Genomic DNA, 22,265 nt, shown 5'->3' with positions numbered 1-22,265 from the left:
TACAACAATTATTTTGAGATTATTTTATGGAATTTTATTCATCTATAAAGTTTTGTATACAAAATGATTTTCAGCTGACTCTAAAATATCGAGTTAAAGTCGAAATCTATATTTAGTTTGCAGTTTATTTAAAGCATTACATGTGTTTCGTTAGATGATCAGTTAATTTCATCGAAATTATAAAAATCACTCATAAATGACAAATTAGAAATAAAGAAAACTATTAAAGAAAAGTAAATTCAATATATGTTTAGAAATAAACTTAAAAATGTTCAGTTTATTTTCTTATATCAAATATATAATAATTAAATGAAAAAAATTTATATAATAGATTGATTATATGTAGATAAACATCTTTTAATTTAGTGATTCTTCACACGACGATAGAATATGTGAATGTATATTTCACGATATTCCGTTAACAAAAAGAGTTTTACGAAACATTCATCGAGACATGAATCATGATTATAAGATACAGGGTACACTAACTAGATAACTACGACCCTGAATTATCCAACTTGTATGCGACGATGGTATGGTGCGTACCTCAGTACTCGCGCGTACGCAGAGGCCGTATATGGTAGTGGGCGGTAGAAGCGCGCCGATAGAGGTACGCAAGAACCAATGCGCGCGGAACATATGCGCAAAACGAATGCTGCGCATGCGTTTAAACTCAAGAATCTACGGGTAGTTCGTCGCGGCACATGCACGGATGGTGCAGTAGAGCCGAGAATCCCGTAGCGTGTGTTTGTTTTTAATTTCGCGATCTACGATCTAACTTTTTAACCTTAACAGAATCCAACTCGTGAAAGAGGCTGTATTCTTTCTCTCTCTTTCTCCCCCCTCTTTCTTTCTTTCTCTCCTCTCTCTTTCTTTTAGTGTCTAATTTTCCTGCCTTTCCCTTCCTCTATCTCTTTTCCCTTTTTCTCCTTCCCCCACTTTCGTTCTTTTTCTTTTCCCCTTCTCTCCTCTCCTTTCCTTCTCCTCCTCCTCCTCCTCCTTCTCCTCCTCCTCCTCCTCCTCCTCCTCCTCCTCCTCCTTCTCCTCCTCCTCCTCCTCCTCCTTCTTCTCCTGTTCCTCCTCCATATCCCCCTTGCTTCTTTGCTTCTCTTTTATTCTGAATATCGCTCTCTCTCGCGCTCCCTCTTTTTCCCTCTTACTATCCTGCCTGTTTCTGTCGCTCTTATATACTTTTCTTCCCCTCCTCCTCATCCTCCTTTTCCTCTTCCTCCTTCTCCTTACACATAGTATACTGACTCCGCTATTTCTAAAAACGTAACGCAATCGTGGCGACGTATGCGAGGAGCGCGCCAGAGAAAACACGAGTGAGAAGGCGCGACGTACGAACAGCAAGTTGTATTAATTACGAGATATAATTGTGCAAGAAAAATAAAAAAGCAAAGTGATATAATAGTGAATAACGAAAAAAAAACAGCGTTATCGTTGTGTAAAACTAAACGTGGAAGGATTGCTATTGTTTTGGATCTTAATCGCAACGTCGTCTGTCTCTTGCTCGTTTACGTTTAACGTTCACTTTTTCTTTTCGTTTCCCTTTCTTTGCAATACCTTTTTGTTTTTGTATCTTTTTCTATTTTCGCGTGACCGCCATAGGAGTAATCAAGTAATTGCGATGTGTGATAATACTAACACGACGACGCAGAGTATAGCGGACTACCTGTCACAGTTACTAAAAGATCGAAAGCAGTTAGCTGCTTTCCCTAATGTCTTCATACATGTAGAGCGCCTACTAGACGAAGGTAAGCAACCATTAATCCACTAATATCTTCTATACCTTCGGTAATGCATCATTTCATTCGCGACACGCCTTACTTTAGTTTGCATGATTAACGCCCACAGCGATTCATACTTGGAGTTCGGTCCAAGCATGTTTTATATGCCTATGAAACTTTCGCCATGGTTTCCAAGATCTTACGGATTTCGCTACGGCATTCGCGCACGCGAAAAAAAAATACGTAACGTCGAGAAACGTTGCTCATGCCATGCCATGAAAGACCGGTTCTTGTTGCCTTGTAGTTTGCCATAATCGGCAACGAACTGTTCGCAAACATAGTATCTCGATCATGTGTCACGTGTTACGCGTCCCGGTCTGCTCTTCGTGTCTTCGAGCCTGCCGTTCACTTTATTTTTCCAATTTTCAACATCGGAGCGAGAAGAACAGGAAATTAACTTATTCAATGTAAGTTGATCAGAATAACTTACAATTTCATGTGACTTATGATTCATATAACTGATCGATTCCACTAATCTTGACACAATTCGGTCTATTTAATTAATTTGATACAGAATGATATATTACTGAGAAAACAAAATATAAAATATACAAAAAAGAATTGTTTAAAGAGAGAATTGTTAATAAAAATCAAATATATCAACTGTTTTAAAACAATGAAAAATATTACAAAAATTTGTAATAAACATTTTTTATGTATTTTTTGTATTTTTTTACGTATCTTTTTTTTAATATATTTAATATATTTTTTCTTTAATATATTTAATATATATATATTTTCTAAATAATTTATTTCACTTATATTATTGGTTTTAAAAAATAGTTTTTCGCTTTCTACTTTCTTTTTTGGACAATTTTATGCGTGCTTATATGTACATATACATATGCGCGAATACGTTACGTTTATATTTTTTTTTATAAAAAATTTATTTCGTAAAACTTAATATGGAGTTAAGTGAATTGATTGTTTAATAAATATATTGTAACATATATATGCTAAATTAGTCTTATATATATGTATATTTAAAAATTATTATAATAATTAGAAAATATTACTAAATATTAGTATTTCATTTATATGTAAATCATTTTTTTGTTTTTTTGAAATGTATTTCTAAATTCTGTTGTGATAATATATAATTATAAATAATTATATATATATATATATATATATATATATATATGTATATATATATGTATATATATAATGTATTATATATGCAATATGTGTGTAATTTTATAGCACTATAATTATTTGAATTCATGTTTATGTTTTTTTAATCTTTTTAATCAATTTCATTTATACATATATAATTATAAAAATGTTTGTGTTAAAAAATTACTAAAATTTCAACCAGTTTTATATTATAGCTCATAATTATATATATGTCATGTTTTTGATTTTCTTTCAATTTTAAAAATAATTCGGAATATTCATTTTTGCAATATAAAAATACTTAAAGGAACTTGAATGAAAAACATTATTTAATAAAAAGATAGTACATTTAATAATTAATACAATAAAATTCTTAAATTGATTCATAATTGTATAAATTATATTAAAATTGATATATCAATTATCATTTGATTTTTTAGTATTAAAATTATAATTAAAATCTGAAAAAAATAAATATATAAAAAATATATTAATAATTATATTGATAATTTGTAAGAAAAAAAGTATCTATATGTATATTCATTTATTTATTTTAATATAATTTATACTTATTTAATGGGAACGATAATTGGTTGATTGATTAAATATTTTTATTATAAAAGAGAAATATTTTTAATTTACCATTAATATCTTGCTATATTTATCACAATAAATTTGGTTTGAAAATAAAATAATAACTATTTCACAATACTTTGATATAATTTCAGTATAAAAGAATTCAAATTAATAATATAATTTTTATTGTTTATTGTTTAAATATTGTTTTAATAATTATAATAAATAACAATATATAAATTTTTTAATACCTATATATTTGAAAAATTAGATGAAAATTTCTGTCAAAATTATTTTCTTAAATTTAAAGTTATTTTTTATTAAAAATAAATTTAAAAATAACATTATTTAAAGTATATATGCATTTGAGTCGTGTATATTGCTTCACAGGAAATGTGTCAAATGACGTTTACGACAAGAACCGGTTTTACGAAAGCTCTCGGATCTTGCGCATTCCTACGAGGATATAGTCCTGTTGATGCAAAGAAATTCATTTTATTCTCCTCTTTTTCGATTCAATTTATTGTAATATTGATTAATATCCATAATTTTATATGTTTCTTGTTTTTTTTGTTTGTTTATATTGATTTAAATACGTAATTTAAATTATGTAGAAATCTATAAATGTATAGATATCACCATATAATATTTTTAAGAACTAATTTCTTATGCAAAAATTAAATTTATTCGAAAAAAATATATAACTGTATATTTAATTTCTTATTTTCAAGCTTTATCAATAATGGATTAAGAAATCTAATGATATATAGTTTTGACATATGTATATATTGTCACAGTATCCGAAGACGAAAACACAAATCCGATTGTGTTTCAGTTATATAGTAATCTTCTTTCTCTTAGTATAAATTTAAGGATTGTAACATATAGAAAGTATTTTATTAAATATAAATTAAATTACTTTGATTAATAAAACAAAAAAATATGGTATGAATATGGTATCAAAAAAAATTAATAGAAAGCATGAAAGAATAAACATCGAACTATATTATAACATGAACCTGGAATTTGTACACAATGTTGTTCATCGTAATGCATAGTTCATGATGGCTGAACCGTATTGCAATCGTGTCCGCGAGATCTATTTCGAACACGACGTAGCAAGTTTTCTCGGTGACCTAGTGGCGTGAATAGAACTCGTTGTCAAGCGCGTCCTTTCGAAATTGTCTAGCGAAAACTTGGACAGACACGAGGTCTAGTTTTCTTCTGCTACTAGGTCGTTGTGCTTAATCATTTCAAATGGAAACGTATGAGATCATATGTGTTCCAAAATATAATAAATTGATTGTGTCGTATTGCACATCACTGAGCAATTCATGCTTCAAGTGAATCGAACATTTATATGCATGTTGCTAATAACATTTATACTGAACATGTTTATTTATATTATATTAAAATATATTTTTTGATATAAAGAGTATAGTAAAATGAGGACAATTATTTATTTTATTTTTTTATCTATTTCTAAGATTTTAAAATGATTAAAAAAAATATTATTATTTTATTTTATTGTATTTTTAATTGATCTCTTTATATAGATATTAAATTTTTTAACTAATTAGCAGTTTTAATTAAATTAAATTTAAAAATAAATTGAAATCTTGCTTTTTTTGAAATTTATTGATGAGTGAATTTTTAAGAGTTGCCAATATTTTGATTTTTGTGTGTTCATTTTCGTCATTCATTAGTAACTCTCTTTCTGCTCTGAAATTTCTTGCACTTGACCTGACCTGTTTACAAGTATTCAAAAGATTAAAGCGCAATCGTTAATCTACTATAAGGAGATATATAAAATATAAATAATATATTTCTTATGTCTATATAGTATATGTATCAAAAAGTTTATTAAAGTTGAATTAATTAGTTAATTTATTATTATATATATATATATATATATATAATATAATGTTTAACATATTCTTTTTTTTTTTTTTGCAAATATGCGTATGCGTCAAAGATGCCTTAGATATGATATAAGCAGATAATAGATTTATGTAAAAATAAAATAAAAATAAGAATAAAATTTAAAAAGTTTTCAAATACAAATAAATTTCGTTAATTTTCAATTGGAAATACGAATAAAGTATTGCTAAAAATTATTTATACATATAAAAATAAAAAATATAGAATAAAATTTTCTTTTTTAAAAATTAATTTTTAAAAAAATCAAAATTGAAAATTGATTGAGTAAACTATCTAATTATTGACTAGATTATTTGAATAGATAAATTTTGACTATATATATTCAATTTCGACTTTTTAATGCATGAATTATTATATATGTGTAAAGAGATATGTATACATATACATGACTATGTTATCTTCATTTTTTTTCATCAATCCTTTTTTTTCGCTTGTATATGCAATATATGACATATATATTTATTTCTTGAATATTTCGACATATATTTAATATTTCAAAATTAAAATATGACATTTATTTTTGAAGGTATCAATAATCATGTTCATATAATCAAATAGCGTTAATTTCATTTTTTTATGATAATATAATTCATAAAATCAATAGTTATACTTTGATAATTTCATGATATTTTCTTTATATGAAAATATTTTGTCAAAATTCTATATATTTGGTAATGATAGTGATTAAACAGAATATATATATATATATATATATATATATATATAATTTCGTGTGTGATCAACATGAAATGGTAAACATACAGTGTATGATAGTTTGTTGGTTGGCATTTGACCTTAAATGTGTTGTATAAGTCAAAAATGAAAAAATATCCACTGAGTAAGTGTTACTCATAAATGACTACCTACGGAAAAGATACATGTATTGTTAGCTGGAAGAAAGCTGCTGAGAAACGTGACTTCCTTGGAAGCAGAAGATGGCGTGTTTATACTTTCTTCATTTCGCTTTGATATCCTCAACTTTGTTAAATAGCGAATAATATGTTCATAGCCATTATTAGGGTTTCAGAAGCTAATCTTTTTTTTCTGATCGTTTCTTTTAATTAGTATTGAGTCTAATGATAAGTAGCAAGGCGACAGTGGCAATAGCGACAGCAGTGGCAGCAAAGACCGTAGCGGCCGCATTCCTTTTTTCTTCTTTGTTCCTCTTTGCTTCTCTTCCTTTTACTTCAGCGAAGAGGTTACATATACCCGTTAGCGATCGTAGCCAATATCATATATAACTACAGTATACATAAATATTTGCCGAAGCAGAAAAATTTGATTAATACTTCTTTTTTAATATATTTAATAAAATTCTGATTCCCAATTTTTTTTCTAATTAATTATATTCAATAATTAATTGATCTAGATTTTATAACTGCTTGAGAATTTTTTCAATAATAGCAATACTTAAATGATTTTTATCTGATATAATAGCCACTTCATAATATAAAGCTTTTCAAGTATACCACGCGTTTAATGTCAATAGATTATAATCGTTTGATAACAAATTTTTCTGATAAGTAACCGATAACGAATATTATTTTAGTTATGTATAAAGTTATAAGTGGTATCTCGAATAGATATATTATAATAATAATTAGCATAAATGATCATTAAAAATTTAAAACAAATTTATATAATATTATATTTTGTATATATCGTTATATTTCAGTTAGGATATTAAATCATTATAAGGAGTCAATCGCTTTTGGTATTAATAAAAAAGAAATTTTTTATAATATTATAATATATATATTTACAATTCATTTTATATGAAAATTTTTTAACAATTGCTGAACTTTATTTTAATCATAAGAATATAAATATAAAATTATGATTAATTAATCAAAAAATTGATATGTTTATCTTAATGTTAGATTTTAACAATTAAATGGATATATATTTTTATGTATATTTGTTTTAAATGTTAGCTATTCTGTTAGTTATATATAAATTATTTAAATATTTTTTTTAATATCATTTTATTTTCTATATATGTAAATAGATAGATAATTATTTTTTAATTTCAGAATTTTCTATATTTCTTCAATTTTGTATTAAATTTAAAAAATGAAAATTATTTATTTTTAAATTAAATATTTTTTATAATATTTTTTGTAATATAAAAAAAAGTTAAAAGATATATAAAATAATTTTAAGTTTCTAATATAAGAATGTTTAATTTAAAAATTTTATATTATTGATCATATTATCCAAATTATTTGTATTTAAATATTATTTAAAAATATATTTATAAATATACAAAAAAATATATTTATAAATGTACAAATAATATCGTAATTTTATTTAGATTTTCTATTTTTGTTATAGTTAAAAGTGTTATTATTTTGATATTAATTATAAGTTTTGCATTATTGCAAAGTGTGGAAGTATTGATATAATTATCTTATATATATTTTAAAGATATATTATTTTCTTATTTTATATTTATCTTTTCTTGTGCAAGAAAGTTTGAATTTTAGCAAATATGTGTGCGCAAAGTAGCTGCTTCACTAGGCAAAGACGTTTCTCTGTTTCTAAATAAGGAAATGTCTACGCGCCCCCACTTTTGCGGTCCTCACCATGGTCGACACTGTCGTTGTTTTCGTCTCGCACAGACCACCATATATATTCTTATATACGCATATACAAGGTGTTCTGTAAGCTTGCCATATATAGATTCTTCAGCTATTTGTGAATATAGTTTACATATATGATTATATTGTTCACACATGCATATTAATTTCCAGTTTCTCAAATCAATAATCATTCATACTAAAATATTTAATATTATATAAATATATTTTTTTATTTTATTATTTTTAAATACTTTATTTATTTTAACATAATATACTAAATTTTTATAATATATCAATATAATAATGAATTCATATTAAATATTAGAAAATATTGAAATATTTATATCTATTTAAAATGATTATAAAAATTTAATTTAATAAATATTTCTTTTTAAATATCAACGTATTAGTAGTTAGTTTATATGGATAAAAAAATTGTAATATTATATTTAATATAATAAATAATAATAAATATAAATTCAAAAATGATATATAATTATTATATAATATATACAGCAAAATAATCTTGATATTCTATGATTATGAATCTTTTCTAATTAATATCTATAAATTTCAATTTTTCAAAATAATTTTATAAAATTTATATATACTTTTATATATAAAATATATTTATAAAAATTTTTAAAGATATATAATATAAAATTATTTTAAAATTTTGCATGTTTGAACAATAATAATAATATATTAATAATATAATAATATAAATAAAATAACAATATTTTGTAAATTTTTGATAATTTAATATCATGATTAATTGGATAATATATAAAAGTAATTAAATTTATTAATATCATTTTAGTTAACTAAAAAACTTAAACTTAAACTAGTTTATTTATGAAATCTATATTTTTATTATAAAGTTATTAAAAGTAATCAAATCTATTTTTTTATCTTCATACCGTATTAATTTTATTTATCTTATATAATTTAATTTATTATAATATATAATAATATAATAATTAATTATTAATTTGCAATATCTATAATATTTAATATTGCAATAATGAAATAATGTCAATGGTGTGAATGGATTGAATTTTTTATTCAATATAATATGTAATTACGTTTACGAGAATTTCATTCCAAAAATATTGAAAAAATAATATTAGAAATTAAATTATCGCTTATATGCATAATCATTAATTTATTAATATTAATAAGTGAAATAAATGAAACAATAATTAGTGAAAACAATTAATAATATAAAACAAAGGAAATGAAATGATAGAAAAATTAAAGATTTAGATAAGAGAAAAATATGACTACCCTTAACAGCCCTTGGGAACACATAGGGGCCGATGACCGGATTGACCTGCAGTTCGCTTCATGCCGCATGGCATCTACCAACGGGCTCGTGCCACTTCGGCTTCGTTCCATTCTCGTCATTCTTCGTCTCTCTTTATCTCTCTTATTTTGTTCGTTCCTTCACTTGTTCATTTGCTCGCTCGTACTTTTTAACTTTCTTCTTCTTTTTTTTCTTCTTAAGATGATTTTTGTTATGTTCTGTCTTTAATAAAAGAGAAAATCTCATATTCTTTAAATGACATGATTATAATTTTCTATTTCGAATATCAATTTTTTCTCTCTTCTTTCACTCCCATAATTTTCATTCTCTACCATTTTTTAATCTCCTTTTTTTCTTATTGACTCCCTCCCTTCTTCTACATATCCTCCTTGGTATCACCATTTCTTTCCCCCTCCAGGCGATTTAAGTCTTTTACTTTAAGCTTCGAAAAGTAGGTAGGGTGAAAGGAATTCTCTACCGTCTCCGTTTCCAAGCGGCACTCTTCGCTCTTCTCTTCGTCATTCTTTCTACTTGCCTTGAGTTGGGCGTGCACTCACACACATTTGCTTGGGTCATTATACCAACCGTATATTCCCGTACTGTACTCACAAGCCTTAGTCGGTCAGCTTTGCTTCGAGTTAAAGCGAAGCAGGTTCAACATCTACAGTTGTAGGAACTTCAAGGCACCAACATTATTCTGGTATTTTATACATATATTGTTTATATTTTTGTTATTAATTTTTTCGTTGATTTTATTTTAATTAATAATAACATGTTTTATTTTCTTTCTTCTAAAAATATATTAAAAATATTAATTGTTTAATTGAATTTTAATCAAATTTTTTTAATGAAATTAAAATTGATTTAAAATATTTCACAGATTATAAAGAAATTAAAACATAATAAATATATTATAGATAAATATTAAAATTTTATTTATAAATAGTTAAAAGTTTTATTTTTTTATCTTCATATATTCTTCTAATTTTTGAATTTGATTAAATTAATCTTGATTTTTAAATTAATACATATTACATATCTTCAAATTTTTCCAAACCATATTCAAATAATTAAATAATCATTAAATGATAATATATATGTGTATTTAAAATTTAAGGAAAATATTTAAAATTTATTTTCTTTATATTCTAGATATTTATTTATAATTTTTTCTTAATAATATTTATTTTTCTTTAAATTGGTAATTGTATGCACTATTTATACATAAAAAAAATTTAATATATATATATATATATATATATATATATATATATAATTTAAATAATATACATAATTTAAAAGTTTAGAAGTATAAATATGAAATGAATAATAAATGAATATGAAAATCATTTATTAATTCTACAACTAAATTTATAGTATATAAATAAATATAATTAAAATAATGTTATAAAAATAAGTAAATATTTTTATTTCAGTAAAATATAATATTTTGCCAAAAATATTTTTATATTTTCAATAATCATGAAATAAAAATCATTATTTAAACTGATAAAAATATTTTTATATTTTCAATAATCATGAAATAAAAATCATTATTTTAACTGATTTTATTGTTTTAGCATTAAATTTTTTTACAAGTTAAGTATTTTCTCCAAATATTTTTATAAATTACATTTTTATAAATTAAAAAATTAAAATGTTAAAAAATTTATTAATATATTATAAATTTAATAATAACGATTTTTATTTTATTATATTATTATTTTATTATATTAAATAAAAATATTGCATATTTAAATATTGCATATAATTAAATATGAATTATGAAATATATTTTATTACGAAATAGATTTAATATATTTTGATTAAATTTTTCAATAATATGAATGATTTTTCTGTATTCCAAATGTATTAACATTATATTGAAAGAAAAGATTAAAAACATGAAAAGATTAAAAACATACTCTTATATCCTGATTAATTTAATCGAATTTAATATATAAATATATAAAAAGATCTTTTCCTATGATATTTTTAATGTTATATTTGTATAACTGTCTAACTAATGTTAGAAGTCATAGTTTAATATTGGTATAAAATTTCTTGAGCACCGATTTATAAATATATCCTTGTGACTCATTGTGTGAAAATAAATTGTGAATTGCTTAAGAAACTTGGCTACTAAGATATAATTCAATATCCAATACATGCGACATTGATTTAAATCTGAATGTGTAACATGATTAAAATACATTTTGTATCAATCAATTTTCTGAAAAAAATTAATGTAATATTTATAATGAAAGAATAAAATTTATATAATAATATTTATAGTACAATATAACATATACTTCAATTATATAAAGTATATCTAATTTAAATACTATTTAATTTGTCGTCGTTCGATCAATAATGTGAATGAATAAAATGAAATAAAATTTCTTATAATATTTGTTTTATAATTTGAATAACAATATAAAAATGTTAATAATAATACTCACAATTTTGTATTTTTATTTTCATTTAGAGAATTAAATTAACTATTAAAAAATATGTAGCAAATTTTATATATGTAATTTTATTCTTATATAAAAAATATAAATGCAAATATAAATACACATTTTAATAGATCTTAATTTTAAGTATGTGTATTTGATGATTTAATAAATTGTTAATCACATTTAAAAACAATGATTTTATATTTTTATATTTTTATTTTTTTGCCTTTTAATTATATTCAATAAGTAATATAATTTTTTTAAATATATTTTTTATTCTAATATTTATGATATTTAATAATTTTATCATAATTAAAATCAGCTATTGTATTCATAAATTAATTTTTTTTATATTATTTTTATATTTATTTCTTTTTGATGATATATATTGTTGAATATTTACGTAAATATTCATAACTTATATTGCTATTTGTTCTATTATGCAATTTAAGTAAATCTAATTATATTTCTTCTAACAAACACTAAACTTTAAAGATATATATTCAAATTATCTTTTTGAAATATTGGAAAATCATGTAAAATTGTTTAATTTATTATAATATGTTATAAAATGCTTAATATTGTAATATGTAAATAGAATTTAAAAATATAAATCTAATTTGATTTATAAAACTACAGAAACAAAATGATTATTATTTTTATATTTAAATTTGTTTGAAACATCATTTATTTTCATAATTATTATTAACATATTTGTATTTAAAAAGATAAGATTTAAAATATTAAAAAATAGAAATTGTACATAATTATTAGATATAGTATATATCTAGTAAAAATAACAATAACTTTAAAAAATAACAATATGTACAATATACCCAAAGATGAATATAAAATACAAAAAAATATTTTAAAATAATTATTAAGTTTTATTGAAATATTTAAAATTTATATTAATGATAATTATAAATAGAATTTTTAAAATACTTTTTATTAATAATTTAAATATATAAAAATATAAATCCTCTTTCTAATTGCAAATTAATCATCTATCTTCGCGAAATATGATTTGTCTTTTTTAACTATTTGATCTGTGTCATGGATCGTAGTCTTTATGATTACGCCATCGATGATGTCATAGATGCTGCAACTAACTAATACCAACATTGATTCAGCATCATATCCTACGCTTAAACAGATTTTTATTTTCACATAAAAGAATTTTTATTTTATTCTAATATTGATAATTTGATTTTGTTTTTATTTTTTTATTAGTTTAAAAACAATTTCATAACTGAAATTTTCATTAAAAATTTTACACATATATATATATATTCATTGTTTGAAAATAGTTATAAAATTATAATTTATATTTTACGAAATAATATATAGTATAAAATATAATATATAATATAAAATAAATTAGTTACAATATGACAAACAATAAATAATATTTATTATTATTTAATAAACAATATATAATATTACTTATAATTTAATAATATATTAATATATTTAGCGTTTAATATATTTTTGTTCTTTTAAACTATTTATGTTTTATATAATTATCTAAAGTATTTTTTTTTTTTACATCTTATTCTAAAGTATTAAAATTGCATTTCCATTAATGAATTTAATCAATTATATTATATGACACATATGAACTTTAAACATGTATGCAATAATATGTTTCATGTTTTTTAATATCAATTTCTTTAAAAAATTCATCTTTATTCTATATTAAATATACTATAAATATTTTAAATATTTTTATTATTATTAATAAATTCAAATATGAATTTAATTTAATGAATCTAATATTATTCATATCAGATTTAATTTTTAATATTAATTTTTATTTCTTATTATAATTCATAATGTAATACATATAATATGAATTGTATTCATTTAAAAAAAATTATTTTGAAAAAAACATTAAATTATTAAAAACAGAATAAAACAGATTGTAGTAGAAAACAGGAAGGTAAGAAAGCTACGGAATATAATACAGCTGATGTCAGTTGTAATGAGCAATGTTGCTAAAAGTGGATATGATGCTGTATTCTTCTTGTCTATGTACTCCGTCTATCCTCTCTTTTCATTCACATTCTTATGTCTGCTCACGCATGCGTATTACGGTAAACATGTATCCATCACTCTATAGTTAGTGATACTTAAAATTACATATAAATAAGACGAAATTTAAAAATTTTTTATATAATAAAAAAAGTAAAGTGTATCAATAATAATTCTTGATAGAAAAAAATTTTTATAACATTTTATGCATTATTTTTTAAAATATTGTTATTATTGCGTTTTGTATGTATACATATTTTAAATATATGTACTTATGATTCATATAATGAATAATTTTATGAAAATTTTTTTACAAAAATAAAATGATATATTTTTAATTAAATCGAATTATATATTAGACTTTGATAGAGTAAAAGTATTTTTAGTAGTATTTTAAGTAGTATTTTAAAATAGGTTTATCTACTAATTCATTTATACATAATTCTTAATAAGAATATAAATAATTATTATGTTAAAAATTTTAAAGAATAATTGTTATTGATAAATATTTATAGTGGAAATGACAATAAATAGACAAATAAAAGAAAATAAAAAATATATATAACATATATATGGAGCAGAATATATATAGCATAGATGAATTTATATATAAATTGAATAAATGGATAAAGTTAGATTTCTTTTGTTTATTATATTTTCTTATTATATTTATTATATTTTAATAATAATTATATATATTTTCTTGATAAAATAAAATTTTTTTTTATCATAAAAGATCTCAGAAAAATCAAAGATATTTAAATTTTAGCATAATTAAAAAAAAATTAAATAGATTGAAATATATTTGCTTTCTTTTTCTTAGTTGATTTTATAATATGTTTAAATTTATTATTTTATTATGTCTTCATTTTAAATATATTTTTTGGTATTGATAGTAATATTTTCATTTATTTACATTTATACTATTAATCAAATCTAGCATTTTAAAAGTTTGTTTTTAAATTGTGATAAATAATTTTTTTATAATTTTTATTTATTTATTGATTTGGCAATAAATCATGATATATAAATATATATATAAATAGATTGTGTCATTTATATTTAGTATTATTATAAAATAATTTCAAAATTTAATCTTTAATCTTTTATTATATCTTTTATTATATCTTTTTTGACACAAAATTTATAAAAATAGAGAGATATAATATTTTATATGATAACACTGCTTTACATATTAAGTTTATTTATGCATTAAAAATGAATAAAATAAATATAATAGAATCTTATTGAAGTTAATAAATATTATGTATTATATAAAAAAAATTAATATTTTCTTATTTTTAAATGATGAATTAAATCATTTAATATGATATTTAATTTTTGTTTTAATCATTATATTTTACAATCTTGTTTTATTTTTTCTTATTATTCTAAGAAAAAAATTTTTCAAATTATTTTTTTTTTAAATTTTGATAATATAATATAATTAGCAATAATTATATATATAACACAAGATATTTTAAAACATCAAACAATAAGTTTTAATTAAATTTTTTATAAATAATTATATTACTATCAATATCAAAAAATGATACGTGCAATTAAAAACAATTAAATAATTTTGCCTTCCTGTTTTATTTCTTCAAAAATTAATAATATATTATATGATGAAAATTGGAATTAAAATCAAATATACTTATATGCATATTCATGTTTTGTTACAGAAATTGCAAAAGTACGAGCAAGTCTTTTTCAGATCAGTGGCGTCAAAAAAGAACCACTGGTCTTGCCAGAACCAGAGGGTGAAGTCACAACACTTATGGAAAAAGTTTATGTACCTGTCAAAGAACATCCAGATGTAAGTCTTTAGTTCTGTTTTTTATTTCTGTTGCTATATATTAAGGAAAATTCAATTCAATAAAGAATATCTTAAATCATATATAACTAATATGTATAATAAGTGTATTATAATTAGTTTTTTCTTTTTTTATAAATAAACGCATATAAAAATCAATTTAAATGTTATATTCAATATTATAATATTCAATACAAATTCAAAAAAATATTCAATTTATTTATTAACTTATTTAACTTATTTATTAACTAAAATTAATATTTCTGTTTTTATTTATTATCATATTAATTATATAATTAATATATAATAGATCTGTAAGAAAAAAATTCTATAATTTTAAGTATTAAAAAAGAAAAGGCAAATATATAATATAAGTACAATAAAAAAAAAAGACTAAATATTAATAATTATTAATAGACTAAAGCAATTATTTATTCATTAATATTTGAATATGAAATTTTTAATTTGGTATCTTATCAAATAAGTTTATAGATTACATAGTATATAAAGGATAATATACATAATAATATATACATATTGAATCTATTCATTTACATAAAGTTATAAAACAAAATTTTTTATATAATTTTATTTAATTAAAAATATGAAAAAAATTTAAAATAATATAAAAAATTTATTTTCAGTCATATACATGTACTTTTTTTCAAAATTTTTGTTTATAATTTTGTTTGTTATAGTTTAATTTTGTTGGAAGAATCCTTGGACCACGAGGAATGACAGCCAAACAATTGGAACAAGAAACAGGATGTAAAATTATGGTTCGGGGAAAAGGGTCTATGAGGGATAAAAAGAAGGTAAAATTTTTTATTGTATATCCATATCTTATTAATTTATATAAATGTATTTTTATAATATATATAGATATAGTTAAGTTTTTAAAAAAAAATATGTAGTGTTAGTATTACAATTTCAAATTAAATATTATTTCCAAGCTGCATATGATTAATGAGAAAAAGTGTTACCGTAAGTATACATAATAATAAAATAATAAAATAATAATAAGAATATAAAATTTATTTTTTATTTTTATATATTTAACAATATTATAATCAGAATTGATTATGAGCAAATTGATGTTATATCATAATTAAAAAGATAATTAAAAAAAGTTCATAATTTTTAAATAATATTCAAATAAAAAAAAGATAATATAGTTAAAAATTAATATTTTTTAAAATTATAAACAATTTCTCAACTAACTTCTTGAATTAATATGTTGTGTAAAAACAATGAATTATTTTATATTTTCTATTTTTTTTAATTAAGAAAAAATTCTTTATTTACACATCCTTTTTTTCACTCATTTGGATAATTTTTTGATTGAATGATAATATATTGTTTTTGTCACATGAAAAATTTTATATTAATTCTTTTTAATTATTTACTAATCATGAAAAAATATTTAACTAACATTTCTTTTATAATGTTTTATAATAAGATAATTCTATATTATGATATGTATAAAGTAGAAAGATAGATAATCTATTATTTACATGCAGTATGATAGCTTTTGAAACAAATTAAGCTCAGTTGATTAAATTATTTTGATGAAAATATTATTTATAACTTTGAAAATATTAATTTTTCAATCCATTTTTATTAAAACTCTTTTTATTTATTTTATTTACTAAATAAATACTAATACTATATTATATAATTATTATATAATCTAAAAGTTATAAATGCTTCTTTGATCATCCTATATTGATATATATATGTAATGTATTTATATATATATATAAAATTCCTGTAATTTTATTTAATTTGTGATTAAATGAATATATATGAATATCATCTTTATTTCTGAATTAATTATATAGTTGTATTAATAGTTTACAAAAAAATATAAATATATACTGATTAAAAATAAATTAATAGAATATTTATTTATTGTGAAATTAATATTTATATTGAATAATATTGATTTATATAATTTTAGATAATTTAAATTATATTATTATATTACGCAATATTAATTCGTTTATTAGGAAGAGTTAAACCGAGGTAAACCAAACTGGGAACATCTGACAGATGAATTGCATGTTTTATTGACAGTCGAGGATACTGAAAATCGTGCCACTTTGAAGCTTGCCAGAGCTGTAGAAGAAGTCAAGAAACTCCTTGTTCCCGTGGTGAGAAAGTTCCTATTATTAACTATAATATTTAAATTTATTGTAATATTTTTCTTTACTTTTAATTGATGCATTATATTTAATGAATATTTAAAAAAATGATTAAAATAATATATTAATCTTTCAGATTATATCATGATATATCTAAACAATATTGATGATTTCTTATTAATTATGTTAATTGTTAGCAGGCTGATGGAGAGGATGAGCTAAAGAAACGGCAATTAATGGAACTTGCTATTATCAACGGTACTTACCGAGATTCTAATACAAAAGTTGCAGCAGCTACAGGTATATATCTTCAAATTTATTATTTTTTTTTTACTTTATAATAAAATATAACACTTATATAATACGTTAGTTTAATAATAATATAATAAAATAAAAAGATATTCTAGATATAAAAATAATTATACAAACTATTGATATATTTATGGAACATCTTTGAAAAATCAAGAAAAGTCAAAAGAAAAATTTATATGCAAAAATATCAGTTAAGGCTTATTTATTAAATTATAAGCAATTAAAATTTGCAAATTAACAAAATGAAATAGAAAAAAAATTATTTTCTTTACATCGTTACCTTGCTTAATCTTGACTTTGTTTAATATAAAATTGTTGATACAATTAATTTATAATTTATAACTTAATAAATAAGCTTCGATATTTTTGTATATTTTGTATTTATTTTAATTTTTAGAACCGACTCTCCAAAAATGAATATATACCTTTTCATACTATATATATATACATACATACACTTTCTTATTCTCTATAAATAAATTATCATTATTATTTCATCATAATCATATATGAAAATGAATTCAGTTTTTTTTATAACTATTTTCTTTGAATTATATATTTTAGCTTGCGATGAAGAATGGAGACGTGTTGCAGCGGCTGCGGCAGAAACGCAGCGACTTCTTCCAGGCTTAGCCACACCTATGAGGACGCCCAGTGCTCCATTGGGAGCACCGTTAATACTCTCGCCACGGATATCTGTTCCAACAACCGCAGCGTCTCTTTTAAACGGTTCCGGCCCACCAGGATCGCTTCTTTCTGCCGGTGATCCGCATGGTTTAATTTACACACCATATGCTGATTACGCCAACTACGCAGCCTTAGCAGCATCGCCTCTTCTCACGGATTACACAGCAGCTGATCATTCTGGTGGGTTGTTTGCACGCTGATCTTAGTTGCAACAACGTTTTTCATGAATATTTTCTTCGATTGTTGTTGTTATTATTATTATTATTATTATTATTATTATTATTATTATCATCATTATTATTATTATTATTATTATTGCTATTTTTCTTGTTTGATCTCTTTTCGATTTTATAACAAAAATGAAATAGAATTTGCGAAAAAAAAAATAAATAAAGGAAAGAGATATAAAGGGAATAATTGAGAGAAATGAAAAACAATATAATATATCTGGATTTTTTATCAATTTTTAAGCTAATATTTTTTTGTGGAGAATCTTCTTTTTTCTATCTTTTTAAAATATATTTAAGTGATTCTATATTTTGCAAAAGAAAAAAGTTTTTAAAATTTTATTTTATATTTAATTCCATATGATATGATGGTATGATTTTGTATACAGAGTATCCTATTCAATTTTAAATTTTCTATTGATCTAAATAAATAATTGAAAAGTTAAATAGTAATATATAATGTCAAATTAAATATTAAAAATTAAAATTATATTTTTCAATATATTGTATATATTTAGAAAAAATGAAATATTTATTTACATAAAAACAAACTTATTAAATATTTTAGATATTAATTATAAAATTATATACTTTTATATTTTTTATTCTTAACTTTTAGATAAACAATTATATAATATTTTATTAGTGTTAAAATATTAATCTTCCAAATTTATTAGAGTTCAATGCTACGAAGAAAAGATATTGTGAAAAGTTTCTTAAAAAAATTTTTTAGAAGTTAGAAGCATAACAATGGTTACTCTGTATAATAATGTTAACATATGTATATAACATATGTATATAAATATACATATATACATACCATTTTACACACACGCGCACATACACATACACATACATTTTTTAAAAATGAAAATAATAAAAGGATTCTCCATTGATAAACAAAAAAATACATATTTACATATATGTTTATATGTATTTTTTTGTATATATAGTAGAAAAGTTATGTCGTAAATTATTTTGTCGCACTTAAAAGCGATTATCATTATTATTATTGATATTATTATTTATAATTAATATTATCATTATTATTATAGAATTCTATTATCATTACATATTATCTTTTTATTATTATTGATATAATCTTTTATTAATGTTATTATTGTTTTTGATATCATTACGTTAAATTTGTGATTATCATTCTGATTGGCATGGAAATCGTAATGATTTTAATATTAGAATACATTAATTAATAAAAAAATTAAAAATTTGATATTATTTCAGGTATTAGGATTAGATTGTATTATTTTATTATATTATTGAAGGTTTATATTAAGAAATTCACATCAGTCATTTGCTAGTCGTATCAGTTTTATAATCAGATAATTATTTAACAATGATTAATTATTCAATAATATTATAACTCGCATTTCTGAAAAGCAACTAGTAGAAATATTTGATATAATATGTATATCGTAAAGAGAAAGTTGTGGAGTTCCAAAAAAAGAATTATAATAGTTGCTAGATATTAAAATACTAAACGTGTAATATTATAAATTTTTATATCATATCGCGTATTTATATGAACAAGAAAAATATTGATTTTGATAAGAAAAATTTTCTTATTTAATTTTTAGATTATTTTTTTCAAATATTTAAATAATTTTTGGAATAACTTCATAAAATTATAAATAATTTATGTTCTTTTATATTTTGAGTAACAATGTTACTTATTTATATCCGGTATGACTGTTTTCTCTTTTACTTTCAATGGTAAAAGAATTATTTCCTTAAAGGTTGTATATTGTTAAATTTTTATTGTTAAAGTTTTTATATTGTTTAATATATAATTATAAATTCTATTCATATAATTATAAATTTATTAAAGTCATATTATGATTTAAAAAAGTTTAATCAATCACATTTTTATTCAAAATTTATCATAGTATGATATGTGATTTTAAAATGATGTTCTCTTGAGATTTTTTAAGATATTTTAACACCTTTGTTTTATATACTCGAGTTTCATTAATTGTTTAAAACAAGATTTTAATATATACAGTATTCAAACTCTTACGCGATTAATATAAGAAATCGATTCGCATGTATGTATATACATAATTACGCATAATCGTATCGATTAAAAAATGAAGACGAATCTTTGTCAATAAAATACTCGATTATCATATGACAAATTATACACTCATACATTCGTTACCATTTATTATACATAGTATAAATCATCAATGTGTTCAGTAGGTATGATATATTTGAAAAATAAAATACTCTCAATTCAATTATAAATCTTATTATAATTGAAAATAATAATAATTTTCTCTGTATAAATACGTATATGAATAAATAATTATCGAAATTAAATTATTTATTAAAGATTAGATTGATTGAAATTTATTTTTCGTAAAATTGTATTTTTTATATTATTTTATATTCATTACACAATTTTTTATTATATTGTTTGTTTTTTATTTATAATTTTTATATTTTTATTTATATTCTTATATCACTTCTATCATTATTTTCTTATTGCATTTAAATACTATAATATGCTCGTATATTATATTTATATTATAAAAGAATTTGTAATCAAAAATTTAGTAAAACTTTGATATAGATTTTTAAAAAATTCCTGATATATAAAATTCATATAAAATAAAATATTAATTAACATATTTATTCTAATTAAATAAATTAAATAAATATCGATTCAAATGTAATTTAAAAATTACGATTGAAGATATATATTGCTCATATAAAAAAATTAATTTATGCAATTTATTAAATTTTGCAATTATGAATATAAAAAAAAGTCGTTTTTATGAATTTTTTTTAGAAGAAAAAACTTTTAAAACATGGTTTATAAATAATCCAATTTTGAATATAGAATATTTCTACATAAACATTAATATTTTTATATTTTACATTATTAAAAGAGAGTTTTATTTTTTAAATATATCAAATCCTATGACATACAACGTATTTTATTTGTATTATTTAAAAGGATATAAAAGAACGAATGTGCACGTGTCAATCTGTATGTTTGATTCTGTGGTGCATTGCCATATTGATTATATATTTATATATATAAATATATATATAAATATATATTATATAATGAATATTTAATGAAATAATCAAATATTATTTATTGTTATAATTTTAATAAAATTATCGATATAATTTAAAGAATAGAAATTAAGAAAAGAAATAAACCAATTTCTCGTCAAAAAAACATTAAATATATCTTTTTTTTTCTATATTTTCAGATTTTCAGTTTTTATATTTAATTAATATGACAT

At 20.8% G+C, this 22,265-nt stretch overlaps 1 protein-coding gene across 8 annotated transcripts in view; it reads left to right on the top strand.

Annotated features, from left to right (window-relative positions):
• The first annotated feature begins 625 nt into the window (after positions 1 to 625).
• LOC725878 (protein held out wings) overlaps positions 626 to 22,265 on the top strand; it is a 29,390-nt gene continuing 7,750 nt past the window's right edge. The window contains exons 1-7 of one of the 8 annotated variants that reach the window (XM_026440495.1): positions 626 to 1,500; positions 1,612 to 1,757; positions 15,490 to 15,623; positions 16,319 to 16,435; positions 17,630 to 17,773; positions 17,962 to 18,064; positions 18,641 to 18,943. In XM_026440495.1, coding sequence (XP_026296280.1) covers positions 1,631 to 1,757; positions 15,490 to 15,623; positions 16,319 to 16,435; positions 17,630 to 17,773; positions 17,962 to 18,064; positions 18,641 to 18,943 — 928 coding nt within the window. In that variant the 5' untranslated portion in view covers positions 626 to 1,500; positions 1,612 to 1,630. Of the gene's footprint in view, positions 1,758 to 1,857; positions 2,198 to 9,869; positions 10,012 to 15,489; positions 15,624 to 16,318; positions 16,436 to 17,629; positions 17,774 to 17,961; positions 18,065 to 18,640; positions 19,069 to 22,265 lie in introns of those variants that run through there. The other 7 variants (XM_026440501.1, XM_026440500.1, XM_026440496.1 and 4 more) reach the window with 7 other exon arrangements.

This window comes from Apis mellifera, linkage group LG4 (assembly GCF_003254395.2).
Source record: "Apis mellifera strain DH4 linkage group LG4, Amel_HAv3.1, whole genome shotgun sequence".
NCBI classification, from domain to species: domain Eukaryota; kingdom Metazoa; phylum Arthropoda; class Insecta; order Hymenoptera; family Apidae; genus Apis; species Apis mellifera.
The sequence above is the reverse complement of the archived record's forward strand: the minus strand, read 5'-3'. Positions and strand labels throughout refer to the sequence as shown.